This window comes from Aotus nancymaae, unplaced genomic scaffold (assembly GCF_030222135.1).
Source record: "Aotus nancymaae isolate 86718 unplaced genomic scaffold, 86718_ANA_hifiasm-v0.15.2.pri h1tg000003l, whole genome shotgun sequence".
Classification (NCBI taxonomy): domain Eukaryota; kingdom Metazoa; phylum Chordata; class Mammalia; order Primates; family Aotidae; genus Aotus; species Aotus nancymaae.
Genome location: NW_026988414.1, coordinates 4,428,198 through 4,444,107, shown reverse-complemented (window position 1 = coordinate 4,444,107; position 15,910 = coordinate 4,428,198). Strand labels below are relative to the sequence as shown.

Below are 15,910 nucleotides of genomic sequence, written 5' to 3'. Positions count from 1 at the left end.
GAATAATGAACATTAGCTAACGGATGCTACGTGGCCTGAAGGTAAATCTAGTGCTATTTTCAGTATCTCCTCGCCTCGGTTTTTTCATCTGAAAATGGAGATTAAAAAACAATGTCCATAGGTATGAGCTAAGAGGAGTGTAAACAAAAAATAAAAAGCAATGCCCAATGATTGGAGGATTTGATGAGATGATGCCCGTGAGGCGCCTGGCACGGAGTTTGACACTAGAACTCAGTGTTGGTGGATTCACGGATGCAGGTGCCCAGCGAGAGGGAGGTGCTGTGGGTGGATTCACCCTGGCTTCGCTGCGGCTGGGAGTGGGCACTGCTAGTAAGAGATCTCACCTCCCACCTCCTTCCGAGGGCAGGGAAAAAACGGAAGCTCCTAGCAAGTGGAAAGACAGGACTCGCGCGGGGTTTCAGGCAGATGCAGCGCGTCAGTAGCCTGTGGCCAGGGATCCCAGCGCGGAGGTGGAAGAGGCGGCCTGGGGACCCCGCGCCCTAGGCGCGCGCGGCCCGTGAGGTGAGGGGGAAGGCGCGGCTCCGCACCAGCCAGCCTCCTCCTAGCGCCCAGCCGCATCTCGGAGGGCGGGGCTGAGCCTCCGGGCCGCAGTGCGATTGGCGGAGGAGAGTAGGGGACGCCGACGGCCGATGCGAGGCCCCGCCCCCGACTGGCCCCGCCCACGCGCGCGCGCCGGCGGTCGGGCAGCCTCGCTCTGGCTCGCCCCGCGCCCCCGCGCCCAGTCCGCGCGTCAGTCGGTCCCGAGCGCGGCTGCAGGGCGGAGAGCTGCGGCTGGCCCAGAGCGCCCACCCGAGGAGGCGGCGGGTTCCGCGGGCGTCACGGGAGGAGGAGGTCGAAGCGTAGAGACTCGTGCAGCGCCATGGCCCCCATTGGCCTCAAAGCTGTGGTCGGAGAGAGTAAGTGGAGCTGGGGTCCTTCCCTCAGGCGGGGGCTGCGGCTGTCGGGGAGCCCCGCGCGGCCCTTGCTCGCAGCGTCCTGCCTCCGAACGGGCTGCCAGCCCTGCGTCCCCGGCCCTAGGCTCCTGGCCCGCGGGGTCCCGTTATTCAGGCGCCGCCCGCTGGTGAGGAAGGTCCCAGCCGGCCGCCCGCGACCCGGGCGCTTCCCCCGCTCTCTCCTCCCTCACCTCGCGTTTCACCCCAGCCTTCCCCCTGCAGCCCGCCCTCCTCCCTCCCCATCCTCCTTACTCGCCGTCACTGTCTTCCCTTTTCCCTGCATCCTCCTTCCCCTCCATCCTTCTCTTACCTTCACCCCTATTTCTCTCCGCTCGCTCCATCCTCCCTCCTGCCCCCCCACCCCACCTCTCTCCCTCCCGCCCCCACCCCCCCCACCCCACCTCTCTCCCTCCCGCCCCCACCCCCCCACCCCACCTCTCTCCCTCCCGCCCCCACCCCCCCACCCCACCTCTCTCCCTCCCGCCCCCACCCCCCCCACCCCACCTCTCTCCATCCCGCCCCCACCCCCCACCCCACCTCTCTCCATCCCGCCTCTCCCGCTCGCCAGACCCCCTTCCCCTTCCTCCCCTTCACCCCCAGCACCCGTCCTTACCCTTCGCCTCGCCTCTACCCCCTGCAGCCGGTGTCCTCCCCTCTGCACCCGTCACCCTCCCCCTCACCCCCATCCTCACTCCCGTTACCTTCCCCCAGTCCCCTGGTCCCCTTTTCCCTTCCTCGTCTTTATTCCCTGAGCGCCTCGACTCCGCTCCCTTTTCCTGCAGTCCTCCTTCCCACCCTCCTGGTTGAGTCGTGACGAGCAAGATCCCGGCCTGCGTCCTCCTCCCCCGCCCTCGGCCGCAGGGCGGTCGGCGGCTGCGAGACCCACCTGGGAGGCTGGGCCGTCCCCGGGCTGGGGAGGAGACGCCTGTTTTCCTGAGGCTGAGCTCTGCGGGTCCGGGGCCTCCTCACTCCTCCCCTTCCCGGGGCTTGGCTTCCAGGGCGGGGACTTATCCGGGTCCTGAACCCCTGAAATCACTCGGGAGATGAGGAGAGCTTCGGTGTCCGCCGCCCAGCGCCGCAATCTGCAGTCTTCCTGCTTGCGGGGCTCGGCCTTGGTGTGGCCGAATGCTTCGGGAGCCCAGACCACGGTGGCAGGGAGGAAATAGTTGTTTATGGGTTTGGATGAAAGGCACCACCCTCATGAATGGATTTTTAAAAATGGGTGGCGGCGAGTGGCGGCCGCAGCGGAGCGAGGGCTGATGGTGGGTGACATTTGCAAAACGGCGTCCTCAGTACTAAATAAGATTGGTGATATTTGTGTAAAAACAGTGCCTCGTCAATATTTTGGCTATTTCTTTATAACAAAAAATGTGTAAGGATTGCTGTGGCTTTAGCTGTCTCTGGGGATTAAGTGAAGATTAAAACTAGGCTTTTCTCTGTAGGAGAGGATAAGAAAGGAAAAATAATAAAATGGTGGAAATTTGCAGTTTCCTTTCCAATGATTCTATGCTATCATAGCGAGCGCTCGCTGTGGAATGCTTTTGGCCATGTAGTGTTCTTGTTGGGCACCATAGCTGTTTTATTTCCCCTCCCCATTCTTTTCATTGATAGATGGGAAATGCTCCTACTGAGGAATCTTGTTGTAAAACCTTACCTCACTTGTTACATCAGAAGAAAATTGTTATAAAAACTGAGCTCCAAATAAAACAAAATTTAAAAAGGTGCTCATCATAACACCTGCATTGTACCCATGCAGTACAGGTTCTGATTCTTGGACTTTTTGTTTTCTAAGGAGAATCGGGGTGTTTAGGGCTAGGAGGACCCATAGGGATCCTCTAATGTCCACGTCTCATTTTACCCATAAGTAAGAAATGGAGACTTGGAGCAGTTAAGTGACTTGACAAAATCAGTGTTAATTTTGTAAAACCCGGTGGGCATTTCCTTGCAACATTAGTAAAAAATAACTTTCTTCATTATTCTGTATATATCTTTTCTTTCCAATAATAAGCTTTTAAGGGGTTGTGAAATATAGAATAGAATGTTATAGGTTGTATTATTTAAAATGTTATGTTTGCACTTTGGGAGGCTGAGATGACAGGATTGCTTAAGCCCAGGAGTTCAAGACCAGCCTGGATAACATAGTGCGACCCCATCTCTATAAATATAAAAGTAAAATAAAATGGTGTATTTAAATACTACACATTGAAGATAAAATCCCCAAGTGTTATAGAAATAAAGATTTTGCATCATTTTGCCAGAACCCTTGTTTATGCAAGTGACTCCATAATGCCCCTCCCCCACCTTTAATTAGAAGCAAGCATAAAGGTAAAAAAAAGTCAATATGCAACATGGTCAGAATTTCCTTTCTGAAATAAAGCAAAACCATTGTATAAAAAAAAAAAAAACACCAAACCAATTTTACATAAAACCGGTGAGTATGGTTGGGTACAGTGGATCATGCCTGTAATCCCAGCACTTTGGGAGGCCTAAGCGGGTGGGTCAGTCTGACCATCATGGTGAAACCCCGTCTGTACTAAAAATACAAAAATTGGCTAACCTTGGTGGTGGGCATCTGTAATCCCAGCTACTTGGGAGGCTGAGACGGGAGAATCTCTTGAATCTGGGAGGCAGAGGTTGCAGTGAGCCAAGATCACGCCATTGCACACCAGCCTGGGAGACAGAGTGAGACTCCATCTCAAAAAAAAAAAAAAAAAGAAAGAAAGAAATGGTGATTATGTGAACAGAGTTCTATTCCTGTAACAATTAGGTATAAATTTTGGAAAAAAATATTGCAATCCTTTGTCAATGACAGTTTAATTCTGGCTTCTAATTTTGGATAGGGTTTCTAGCTTTGCCCTTTTCTCTAAAGAATGAAAGTAAAAGATGTTTTTTAACCTCTATGCACCAGTTTAAATACCACCTTCATGTCTAAGCCTTCCCAGTCCAAATTGACACCCCATCATATCATATTAAAAAAATTTTTTTGGCTAGGACCGGTAGCTCACACCTGTAATCCCAGCACTTTGGGAGGCTGAGGCAGGGGGATCACCTGAAGTCAGGAGTTCGAGACCAGGCTGACCAACATGAAGAAACCCTGTCTCTACTAAAAATACAAAATTAGCTGGGCAAGGTGGCGCATGCCTGGAATCCCAGCTACTTAGGAGGCTGAGGCAAGAGGAGGCAGAGGTTACGGTGAGCCGAGAGTGGGCCATTGCACTCCAGCCTGGGCAACAAGAGCAAAACTCCTCAAAAAAAAAAAAAAAAAAAAAAAAACTTAGCTGGGTGTGGTGGCTCACACCTGTAGTTCTAGCTACTGAGGAGGCTGAGGTGGGATCACGTCAGCCTGGAAAGGTAAAGGATGGGTTGAACCATAATCACGCCACTGCATTCCAGCATGGGCAACAGAGTGAGACTCCTGTCTCTAAAAAAATAAGTAGAGACAAGGGTCTCACTGTGTTGCCCAGGGTGGTCTCAAATTCCTAGTCTCAAGCTTGGCCTCCCAAATTGCTGGGATTGCAGTGGTGAACCACCATACCTGGCATGTTTATATTTTTAAATGATAAATGCAAATATTTATAACAATTAAAATTATCTGAAATGATTTTGTTTGGTTTCTTTTTCTTTTCTTTCTTTCTTCCTTTTTTTATACTTGTTTGATTGTTGCATCCACTTGAATGTTACTCCTATGAGAGCGGAGTGTTTATCTGAAATGTTCTGGTGCCAAGAATAGTGGCTGGCTCACAGTCCGCATATTTGTTGACTGAATGAATATTATTAAGGATATGAAGGAGAATGAGATAAATGTAGTTTTCAGTCCCTTACCCTTTTTTTTTTTTTTGATCTTGGCTCACTGCAATCTCTGCCTCCTGGGATCAAGCAATTTTCCTACCTCAACTTCCCGAGTAGCTGGGTTTACAGGTGCCCACCACCATACCTGGTTAATTTTTGTATTTTTAGTAGAGACAGAGTTTTGCCATGTTGCCCAGGTTGGTCTCGAGCTCCTGACCTCAGGTGATCCACCTGTCTTGGCATCCCATAGTGCTGGGATTACAGGCGTGAGCCACTGTGTCCGGCCATCCCCTCATCCCTTCTGAGTTGAGCTTTGAGTCACCAGTAGCTACAGGTACAACAAAAGTAGAGGAGATGGGTTGACTTTAGTTGTTTGCTCAATATTTGTTCAGAGCCTACTATGAGGGAACTATGGGAGATATAGAAATAAATAAAACGTGGGACCACTTTATATGTTGTGACGGGCAATTCAGGGCGACAAACGTAGGGTATACTCAGCGCACTTATTTATGTTGGTCTTGCCATACTAGATTGTAATTTTTTTTCAGAGGAAAGTTGGACCTTGTCTTATTCATATATCTATCTCCAGTGTGTGAATTAGTGTCTGGAACTCAGTTAATGTTGATTGAATGACTGTAATGTATAAAAATTAAGAGAATGGGCTGTGGAATTAGACTACCTGGGGTAAGATAAATTCTAACTCATCAATTGTTAGCTGTGTGATTTTGGTAAATAATGGAACCTTTTTGTGCCTCAATCTCTTCATCTATAAAATGGGCAATAATAGCACCTATGTTGTGGGATTTTATGAGTATTAAATGGAGTGATGCAGATATAGCATTTAGCATGGTTCTTGGCATACAGTAAGTTTAGTAAATATTATGAAAAGAGTCACAGAGGGTCAGTAAGTGTTAAGGGATTTAGGGAAGAAATAGACTGCCTCTGTTCTGTGGAGCTGTAATGCCATGGTGCAATCTCAGCTCACTGCAACCTCTGCCTCCCAGGTTCAAGCGATTCTCCTGCCTCAGCCTCTTGAGTAACTGCGATTGCAGGCGTACCACCACGCCTGACTCATTTTTGTATTTTTAGTAGAGACAGGGTCTTGCCATGTTGGCCAGGCTGGTCTTCTCTCTACAAAAAATACAAAAATTAGTCGGGTGTGGTGGCGCACACTTGTGGTTCAGCTATTTGGGAGGCTGAGGTAAGAACATCACCTGAGCCTGGGTAGGCTGAGGCTGCAGTGAGTGGTGATCACACCACTGCACTCCTGCCTGGGCAGCAGAATGAGACCCAGTCTTAAAAAAAAATTTTTTTTTGGCTGGGTGCAGTGGCTCATGCCTGTTATCCCAGCACTCTGGGAAGCCAAAGCGGGTGGATTACCTGAGGTCAGGTGTTTGAGACCAGCTGAATAACATGGTGAAACCCTATCTCTACTAAAAATACAAAAAAGTAGCTGGGTGTGGTGGTGCCCACCTGTAATCCTAGCTACTTGGGAGGCTGAGGCAGCAGAATTGCTTGAACCCAGGAGGTGGAGGTTGCAGCGAACCAAAATTGTGCCACTGAACTCCAGCCTGGGCAAAAAGAGCAAAACTCCATCTTAGCCATTCTGATAGGTAGTGATATCTCATGGTTTTAATTTGCATTTGTTAAACATTTTTTGTGTATATCTGTATAATCTTATTTGGTGAAGTGTCCAAGTCTTTTATATATATTTAATTAGGTTGTTTTCTTATTATGGAGTTTAGAGAGGTCTTCATATGTTCTGGGTGAAAATCCTTTATTAAATATGTGATTTGTGAATATTTTCTCACAATCTGTTCATTCTCTTAACATTTTTCAAAGAGCAGGAGTTCCTAATTTTGATGAAGGACAGTTTATCAGTTTTTTCTCTCCTGGATTGTTTTTGGTATCCATCTGAGAAACCTTTGTCTAACTCAAGTGGACACAAATTTTCCCCTTAGTTTTCTTCTAGAAGTTTTATAGTTTTAGGCTTTACATTTATTTGACCCATTCTGAGTTAATTTTTATGTATTGTATGAGGTCTGATCAAGATTTTTTTTTCTTTTGTATGTGAATGTCTACTTGTTCCAGCACCACTTGTTAAAGAGACTGTTCTTTTTTCCATGGAATCATCTTTAAATCTTTGTTGAAAATCAGTTGGCCATCTATGGGAAAGGCTATCTGGACTCTGTTTTGTTTCATTGATCTGTGTGTAAGCTGTCACCAACACCCATTCTGTCTTCATTATTGTAGATTTAAAGTAAGACCGGAAATCAGGTATTGTGATTATTCTAACTTTGTTCTGTTTTATGATTATTTTGGCTCACTTGCTTTTCTATATAAATTTTAGAATCAGCTTGTTGATTTCTGTTAAAAATTCTTCTGGGATTTTGACTAGAATTATGTGGAATCTAAAGATCAATTTGGGGATAATTAACATTTTAACAAATTTACTTTTTTTGAGATGGAGTTTCGCTCTTGTCACCTAGGCTGGAGTGCAGTGGCATGATCTTGGCTCACTGCAACCTACATCTCCTGGGTTCAAGTGATTCTCCAACCTCAGCCTCCTGAGGAGCTAGGACTACAGGCACCCGCCACCATGCCTGGCTAATTTTTGTATTTTTGTAGAGATGGGGGTTTCACCATGTTGGCCAGGCTGGTTTCGAACTCTTGACCTCAGGTGATCTGCCCACCTCGGCCTCCCAAAGTGCTGGGATTACAGACATGAGCCACCTCGCCCGGCCTACAAATTTACTTTTAATATTTCAGTTTCTTTACTATATTACTATGTGAATATCAATTCTCAGCTTCACAAATAAGGGAGCAACTAAGGAGAACTGCACGTAGTTTAGCAAGGTCTTAGGGTACAAACTCAATGAACAAAAATCTGTGTTTCTGTTATTAGCAATGAACAATTAGAAATTTAAATTTAAAACAGTACCATTTACAATAGAGCAACAATAACAAAAACCTCTGAAATATTTAGGTATACATCTAACAGAATGTCTTCTAGTTTTGTATGCTGAAAACCACAAAACCCTGATGAAAGAAATCAAAGAAGGCATAAATAAATTGAGAAACATACCATGTTCACAGACTGAAATAATGTTACATTTATTTATTTATTTTTGATACTGGGTCTCATTCTGTTACCCAAGTTGGAGTACAGTGGCACAATCTTGGCTCATTGCAACCTCTGCTTCTCAGGCTCAAGTTTTCCTCCCACCTCAACCTACTGAGTAGCTGGGACCACAGGTCACCATACCCAGCTAATTTTTTTTGTATTTTTGGTAGAGATGGGGTTTTGCCATGTTGCCCAGGCTGTCTCAAACTCCTGAACTCAGGTGACCCACCTGCCTCGGTCTCCCAAAGTGCTGGGATTATAGGTGTGAGCCACCATCCCAACCTCATTTATTTATTTTTTAATTAAAAAAAATTTTCTTTTTTGAGACAGAGTTTTGCTCTGTTGCACAGGCTGGAGTGTAATGGCACAATCTCGGCTCACTGCAACCTCCACCTCCCAGGTTTAAGCAATTCTGCCTCAGCCTCCCAAGTAGCTGGGATTACGGTGCCTGCAACCATGGCTGATAATTTTTGTATTTTTAATAGAGATGAGTTTCACCATGTTGGCCAGGCTGGTGTCAAACGCTTGACCTTAGGTGCTCTGCCGGCCTCAGCCTCCCAAAGTGTTGGGATTGTAGGCATGAGCCACCACCCCACCCCACCCCACCCCACCCCAGCCTCATTTACTTTTATTTCATCTTTTTAACATGTGTTTTCAGTTCCCTTGCATATATACCTAGGAGTAATTGCTGGGTCTTAGGGTAACTCTATATTTAGTCTCTTAAGGAGCTGCCAAACTCTTTTCCAAATCAACTACATTATTTTACGAATTTCTACCAGCAGTATATGAGGATTCCAGTTTCACACCTTCCTCACCGACCCTTGTTATTATCTATCCTTTTGATGATAGCCATCCTAGTGGGTGTGAAGTGGTATCTCATTGTGGTTTTAAGTTATACTTCCCTGATGACTAATGATGTTGAGCATCTTTTCCTGTGCTTATGGCCATTTGTATGTCTTCTCTAGAGCAATGTCTATTCAGATATTTTGCCCATTTTTAAATTGGGTTATTCAATTTACATTTTTAATCTACCTGTTATTTTCATTTGAAGTTACTTTTTACTTCATCTTTTATTGATTGATCAATCATTGATTGAGACAGGGTCTTGCTGCTCTTGTCACCTGGGCTGGAGTGCAAAGGTGTGATTACAACTCACTTCAGCCTTTTTTTTTTTTTTTTTTTTTGAGACAGAGTTTTGCTCTTGTCCAGGCTGGAATGCAGTGGTGTGATCTCTTCTCACTGCAGCTTCCGGGTTCAAGCGATTCTCCTGCCTCAGCCTCCAGAGTAGCTGGGATTATAGGCATGTGCCATCATGCCCAGTTAATTTTTTGTATTTTTAGTGGAGATAGAGACAGGGTTTCTCCATGTTGGTCAGGCTGGTCTCGAACTCCTGACCTCAGGTGATCCACCTGCCTCAGCCTCCAGAAGTGCTGGGATTATAGGCGTGAGCCACCACGCCTGGCTCACTTCAACCTTAACACCACACCCCCCACTTCCGCCCAGGCTCAAGCAATCATCCCACCTTAGCCTCCTGAGTATCTGGGACTACAGGTGCGTGCCACCACACTGAGTTCATTAAAAAAAATTTTTTTATAGAGACAGGGGTCTCAGCTGGGCACGGTGGCTCATGCCTGTAATCCCAGGACTTTGAGAAGCTGAGGCAGGTGGATCACCTGAAGTTGGGAGTTGAAGACCAGCCTGGCCAACATGGTGAAACCCTGTCTCTACTAAAAATATAAAAATTAGCCAGGCAGGGTGGCATGTGCCTATAATCCCAGCTACTTGGAAGGCCAGGGCACAAAAATCGCTTCAACCCAGACAGAGCAAGACTCCCTTTGTCTCAAAAAAAAAAAAAAAATAGAAACATGGGTCTCGCTATGTTGCCAGGGCTAATCTTAAACTCCTGGGTTCAAGTGTTCGGCCTCCCATAATGTCAAGATTGTAGGCATAAGCCACTGTGCCTGCTGTATTTCATTTTAAATATAAAAGTGGAATGCTTCATCAGTGAACAATGAATATCCACTTAAATCTGAACAGTTTACCTATTTCATTAATCTTCTACCTTCTCTTTTTTCTGTGTACTTTTGATAAATATGACTTTACTTATTATATATATATCTGTTTTTGAACAGAGTCTTGCTCTGTCGCCAGGCTGGAGCGCAGTGGCGCAATCTCGGCTCACTGCAACCTCTGCCTCCTGGGTTCAAGCGATTCTTCCACCTAAACCTCCCAGTTGCTGGAACTACAGGCGCGTGCCACCACGCCCGGCTAATTTTTGTATTTTTAGTAGAGACGGGGTTTCACCATGTTGGCCAGGATGGTCTCAATCTCTTGACCTTGTGATCCACCCACCTTGGCCTCCCAAAGTGCTGGGATTACAGGCGTGAGCCACTGTGCCCAGCCTACTTATGATATATTTTATGTCTTATTTTATTTTATTTTTGAGATGGAGTCTTGCTCTGTTGCCCAGGCTGGAGTGCAGTGGCACGATCTCAGCTCACTGCAACCTCTGCCTCCAAGTTCAAGTGATTCTTCTGCCTCAGCCTCCTGAGTAGCTGGGATTATAGGTGCGTGCCTGGCTAATTTTTGTATTTTTCGTAAAGATGGGGTTTCACTGTGTTGATCAGGCTGGTATTGAACTCCTAATCTCGTAATAGGCCTGCCTCGGCCTCCCAAAGTGCTGGGATTACAGGCGTGATGTCCAGCCTATGTCTTTTTAGATAATTCATTTAAAATTGAAAAATTGTTATTGTTGAGTGGTCCCATTGTGTTTTCATTCCTAGTTTATTAATTAAAAATGTTATACTTTTGGAACTTCTACCTTTTAAAAGAATTCTAGTATACCTTGTTCATCCTGAGAATATCCCCATTCTTCGAGGCCTGTTTAATACTGTTTTTCCCAACAAGGTATTTTTCTCTTTCCTATCTGGAATAGAAATTTTACTTTAACACTTTTGATGCCATTCATTTCTTTATTATGGCACTTTCTGCATTCTGCATTGCGTTATAGTTTTTTTTGTTATTGTTGTTATTTATTTACTTATTTATTTTTGAGACAAAGTCTCGCTCTGTTGCCCAGGCTGGAGTGCAGTGGTGCGATCTCAGCTCACTGCAGCCTCTGCCTCCCTGGTTCGAGCAATTTTCGTATCTCAGCCACCTGAGTAGCTGGGATTATAGGCGTGTGCCACCATGCCCTGCTAATTTTTGTGGTTTTAGTAGAGATGGGGTCTCGCCATGTTGGCCAGGCTGGTCTGGAACTCTTGACCTCAAGTGATCCACTCGCCTTGGCCTTCCAAAGTTCTGGGATTACAAGCATGAGCCACTGTGCCCAGCCTATTATAATTACTTTTTTTTTTTTTTTTTTTTTTTTGTGACAGGGTCTTGCTCTGTCACCCAGGCTGGAATGCAGTGGCACAATCTAGACTCACTGCAGCCTCCACCTGCCAGGCTCAAGTGATCCTCCCACCTCAGCCTCCTGAGTGACTGGAACCGCAGATGTGCACAACCAGGCCTGGCTAATTTTTTGTATTTTTTTTTGTAGAGACAGGTTTTGCCATGTTGCCCAGGCTGGTCTCAAACTCTCGGACTCAAATAATCTACCCACATTGACCTCCCAAAGTGCTGGGATTACAGGCATGAGCTACCACACCTGGTCAAAAGTTTTGCTTCCTTGTTCTTGAACTCCCAACTTCAGGTGATCCACCCGCCTTGGCCTCCAAAGTGCTTGGATTACAGGTGTGAGCCACCACGCCCGGCCGTGCTTCCTTGTTAAATCATAAGTCATAAATTCCTTGAAGGCAGGGACTGTGTCTTGTTCCTTTTGCTATTGCCCATAGTGCCTAGAATAGTTTGTTATAGATGGCAGGCAGGCAACAAATAGCTGTGGAATTAAATTACATGTGTATAGCATCTTCTCAGGTCCCAGACCATTACAGGTCTTTCCCAAATTTTTCAGCATTACGTATTCTTGAACCCAAAGCTGATATCCTGGTGGTATACACCAGTTTGGCTGCTACTAAAATAGTGGAAGTCTTTCATACTGGTTGGTATATAGTTGCTGCCTTGAGCCCCTCATCTCCCTGCTGTGGGGGTCCTTTTCCTGGGACCCGTTGGATAATTCCCATAACTCAGCAGCCAAGAAAGCAATGCTGGCACAACCTAAGTCACCAAGGTTTTGCTCCTGTGTAACAGCAACATCTGTTTGGATGAGTATTTTGTATTTTTCATTTCTTTTTTTGGAGACAGTCTTTCTCTGTTACCCAGGCTGGACTGCAGTGGTGCAGTCTTGGCTCCCTGCAACCTCTGCCTCCCGGGTTTAAGTGATTCTCCTACCTCAGCCTTCCGAGTAGCTGAGACTATGGACACATGCCACCACACCCAGCTAATTTTTGTATTTTTACTAGAGACAGGGTTTTACCATGTTGGCCAGACTGGTCTCAAACTCCTGACCTCAGATGATCCACCTGTCTTGGCCTCCCAAAGTTCTGGGACTACCTGCGTGAGCCACTGTACCCGGCCTCACCTTTGCTTTTACCTGTTCTACCTTCCTATATAGTTCCTAGGAAAATTGTTTTTTTTCTTCCAAAACCACATCTAGGATAGTTTTTTAAGACAATAGGCCAGTTGTGGTGTCTCACACCTGTAATCCCAGCACTTTGGGAGGCTGAGGCAGGAGAATTCCTTGAGTCCAGGAGTTTGAGACTGGCCTGGGCAACATAGCAAGACCCCATCTCTAAAAAAAATACAAAAATTAGCCAGTTGCGGTGGTGTGTGCCTGTAGTCCCAGCTGCTTGAGAGGCTGAAATGGGAGGATCACCTGAGCCTGGGAAGTTGAGGCTGCAGTGAGCCATGATTGTGCCACTGCTCTCTAGCCTAGGTGACAGAGCAAGACTCTGTCTCACAAAAAAAAAAAAAAATTCTACTAAATCTGTTATCAGATAGTTATGATTTCCCCCCCAGCTGTCTCACAGTTACATGGAAAAACTGTGACGTGGATAGATAACCCATAGAATTGTATTTAACTTTGAAGTAAAACAAATGCTCATATTTAAGCACCCTCCTCCCTGGAGACCCAGACTGTGCAATTAAATATTGAAGTCCTCTTTCTCATTGTAAATGTTTTAAACCGACACTCTTTTAGAAGGACTTCCTTGATGATGTGCATTTAAGCAATACTCCAGGGAAAGTACAGGACAAAGGTGTCGACTGGGCTAATAGCTTACCTTTAAAGTTAGCTTGTTCTCTCTCTCTCTCTTTTTTAACATCTAAAAACTTATTATTCAGATGTAATTCACATAAGCTTTGCCATTTTATTTTATTTATTTTTTAGAGACAATGTCTCACTCTGTCACTCAGGATGGAGTGCAGTGGCATGATCTTGGCTCCCTGTAGCTGGTCAGAACACTCGTCACCCAACAAGAAGCCCCAAACCTGTTAGCAATCCCTCCCCATTCTGCCCTCCCCCAGTCCCTGGCAACCACAAATCTACTTTTTGTCTCTGGATTTGCCAACTCTGAACACTTCATATAAATGGGAGCATCTAGTATGTGGCCTCTGAGTCTGGCTTCTTTTACTTAGCATCATGTTTTCTTTTTTTTTCTTGAGACAGAGTCTTGCTCTTGTCGCCCAGTCTGGAGTGCAGTGGCGAGACTTCAGCTCACTGCAACCTCTGCCTCCTGGGTTCAAGTGATTCTCCTGCTCAGCCTCCCAAGTAGCTGGGATTACAGGTACCCACCACTGTACCCAGCTATTTTTAGTAGTGATAGGATTTTTGCTATGTTGGTCAGCTGGTCTTGAACTCCTGACCTCAGGTGATCCACCTGCCTTGGCCTCCCAAAGTGCTGGAATTACAGACGTGAGCCACCGTGCCCGGCCATCATTGTGTTTTCAAGGTTCATCTGTGTTGTACCCTATGTCAGTGCTTCATTCCTTCTTATGACTAATATTCCATTGTATGAATAGGCCACATTTTGTTTTATCTACTAATCACTTGATAGACATTGGATTGTTTGGCTGTTATGAATAATGCTGCTGTGATATTTGTGTATAAGTTTGCTATGGATGTATATTGTCATTTCTTTTGATTGTATACCATGGAGTGGAATTGCTGAGTCAGATGGTAACTCTATGTGTAACTTTTTGAGGCACTGACAAACTACCCCTTTTTTTTTTTTTGAAACAAGATCTCACTTTGTCTCCCAGGCTGGAGTGCAGTAGGGCAATCTTGGCTCGCTGCAGCCTTGACTTCCTGGGCTCAAGCAATCCTCCTGAGTAGCTGGGACTACAGATGGGGAATACCATGCTTGGCTAATTTTAAAATTTTTTATGGAGACAAGATCTCACTATATTGCCCAGGCTGGTTTTGAACTCCTGGGCTCAAGTGATCCTCCCACCTTGACCTCCCAAAGTGCTGGGATTATAGGTGTGAGTCACTGTGCCTGGCCTAAGTTACCTCTTTTTACAAGTCAAATTTCACCTGAGTTTAAGGTCAAGAGGATTTGCAGTACATTAAATCATTACTAGTGGGAAAGTGCTAGCTTCAGTGTCTTGTTAGCAGAGCTGTGACTTACCCAGTGTCACCCATGTGTCAGGGGCAGAACTCAGAATAAAATCCAGAGGACCTGACTGTCTGCCACTTGGATCCAGTACATTTTTGGAAAAATTTAGGGAAAGAATATTCTCAAGTATCAAAAACCAAGGAAGAGAGGTTAAGAATACAGGCTCTATGTAATCTTAGCACTTTGGGAGGCTGAGGTGGGAGGATCACTTGAGCTCAGGAGTTTCAAGACAAGCCAGGGCAACATAGTGAGTCCTCATCTCTACTAAAAATTTTTTAAAAATTAACTAGGCTGGTCTGATGGTAGTGGGTTATCAGAACTTACTAACATTAGTGTCACTAAAGTTGGTATACAACCCCCCACTGCTAAATTTGACTGGCTTTTAAAAATTAAAAAAAATAAAATAAAAAATTAACTGAGCATGGTGGTGTGGTGCATGCCTGTAGTCCCAGCTACTAAGGATCCTGAGACAAGAGGGTCACTTGAGCCCAGGAGGTTGAGGCTGCAGTGAGCTATGATTGCACTACTGTGCTCCAGCCTGGGCTACAGAGAGAGACCGTGTCTCTGGAAAAAAAAAAACAAAAAAAAGAAAGTACAGACTCTGCAGCCTGTGAGCCAGAACCCAGATCTCAGAAGACAGGTGTTGAGGTTAAGATTGATGCTCCAGCCGGACCACAAGGGTCCAAATCCTACATCTGCCTCTTCTCACCTGTGGGACCTAGAGCACATTCTTCACCCCTGACCTCAGTGTTCTCAGCCATAAAGTGCAGGAAATGCACTTCTCTTACAGGGTAACTATAGACATTTAACAAGTTAGCATATACAGAGCATTTAGTTTAGTGTTTGGCACTTGTTGACGCGATATAAATATTAGTTTAGTTTTTTTTTTTTTTTTTTGAGATGGAGTTTCACTCTTATGGCCCAGGCTGGAGTGTAGTGGCTCGATCTTGGCTTACAACAACCTCCACCTCCGGGGTTCAAGCAGTTCTTCTACCTCTGCCTCCTGAGTAGCTGGGATTACAGGCATGCACCACCACACCTGGCTAATTTTTTGTATTGTTAGTAGAGACAGGGTTTCTCCATGTTGGTCAGGCTGGTCTCAAACTCCTGACCTCAGGTGATCTGCCTGCTTTGGCCTCCCAACGTGCTGGGATTACAGGCTTGAGCTACCATGCAAAACCTTTATTTTTTAATTTATGAAAGTAGAGCACACTATAAATTTTAGAAAAGAAAAATAATACAGAAGTATATAAAATGAAGCCATCTGGTTGCTGGCTTGCTCTTCTCCCCGCTTTCCTACTGTGTTCTAGCCCAGTTCTGGAGCTCTTGTTTTCATTCTAGGGTAAGAGAGCCCCCAGGATGGCCTCTCATGGTTCCTGGTTCTGGTATTCACATGCTTGTATAGTCCTCTCCCAGCTTGTGCCAGGGTTCGTCTGTGTGATGGATAGGATATGGTAAAAGTGATGATGTCCCTTCTAAATTAGGTT

The 15,910-nt window shown here is 45.6% G+C and overlaps 1 protein-coding gene across 3 annotated transcripts in view; it reads left to right on the top strand.

Annotated features, from left to right (window-relative positions):
* The first annotated feature begins 753 nt into the window (after positions 1-753).
* Positions 754-15,910, top strand: part of STXBP1 (syntaxin binding protein 1) — an 89,087-nt gene continuing 73,930 nt past the window's right edge. For 2 of the 3 annotated variants that reach the window (XM_021674044.2, XM_021674043.2), the window contains exon 1: positions 754-917. In XM_021674044.2, coding sequence (XP_021529719.2) covers positions 881-917 — 37 coding nt within the window. In that variant the 5' untranslated portion in view covers positions 754-880. The remainder of the gene's footprint in view (positions 918-15,910) is intronic. The other variant, XM_064377779.1, reaches the window with a different exon arrangement.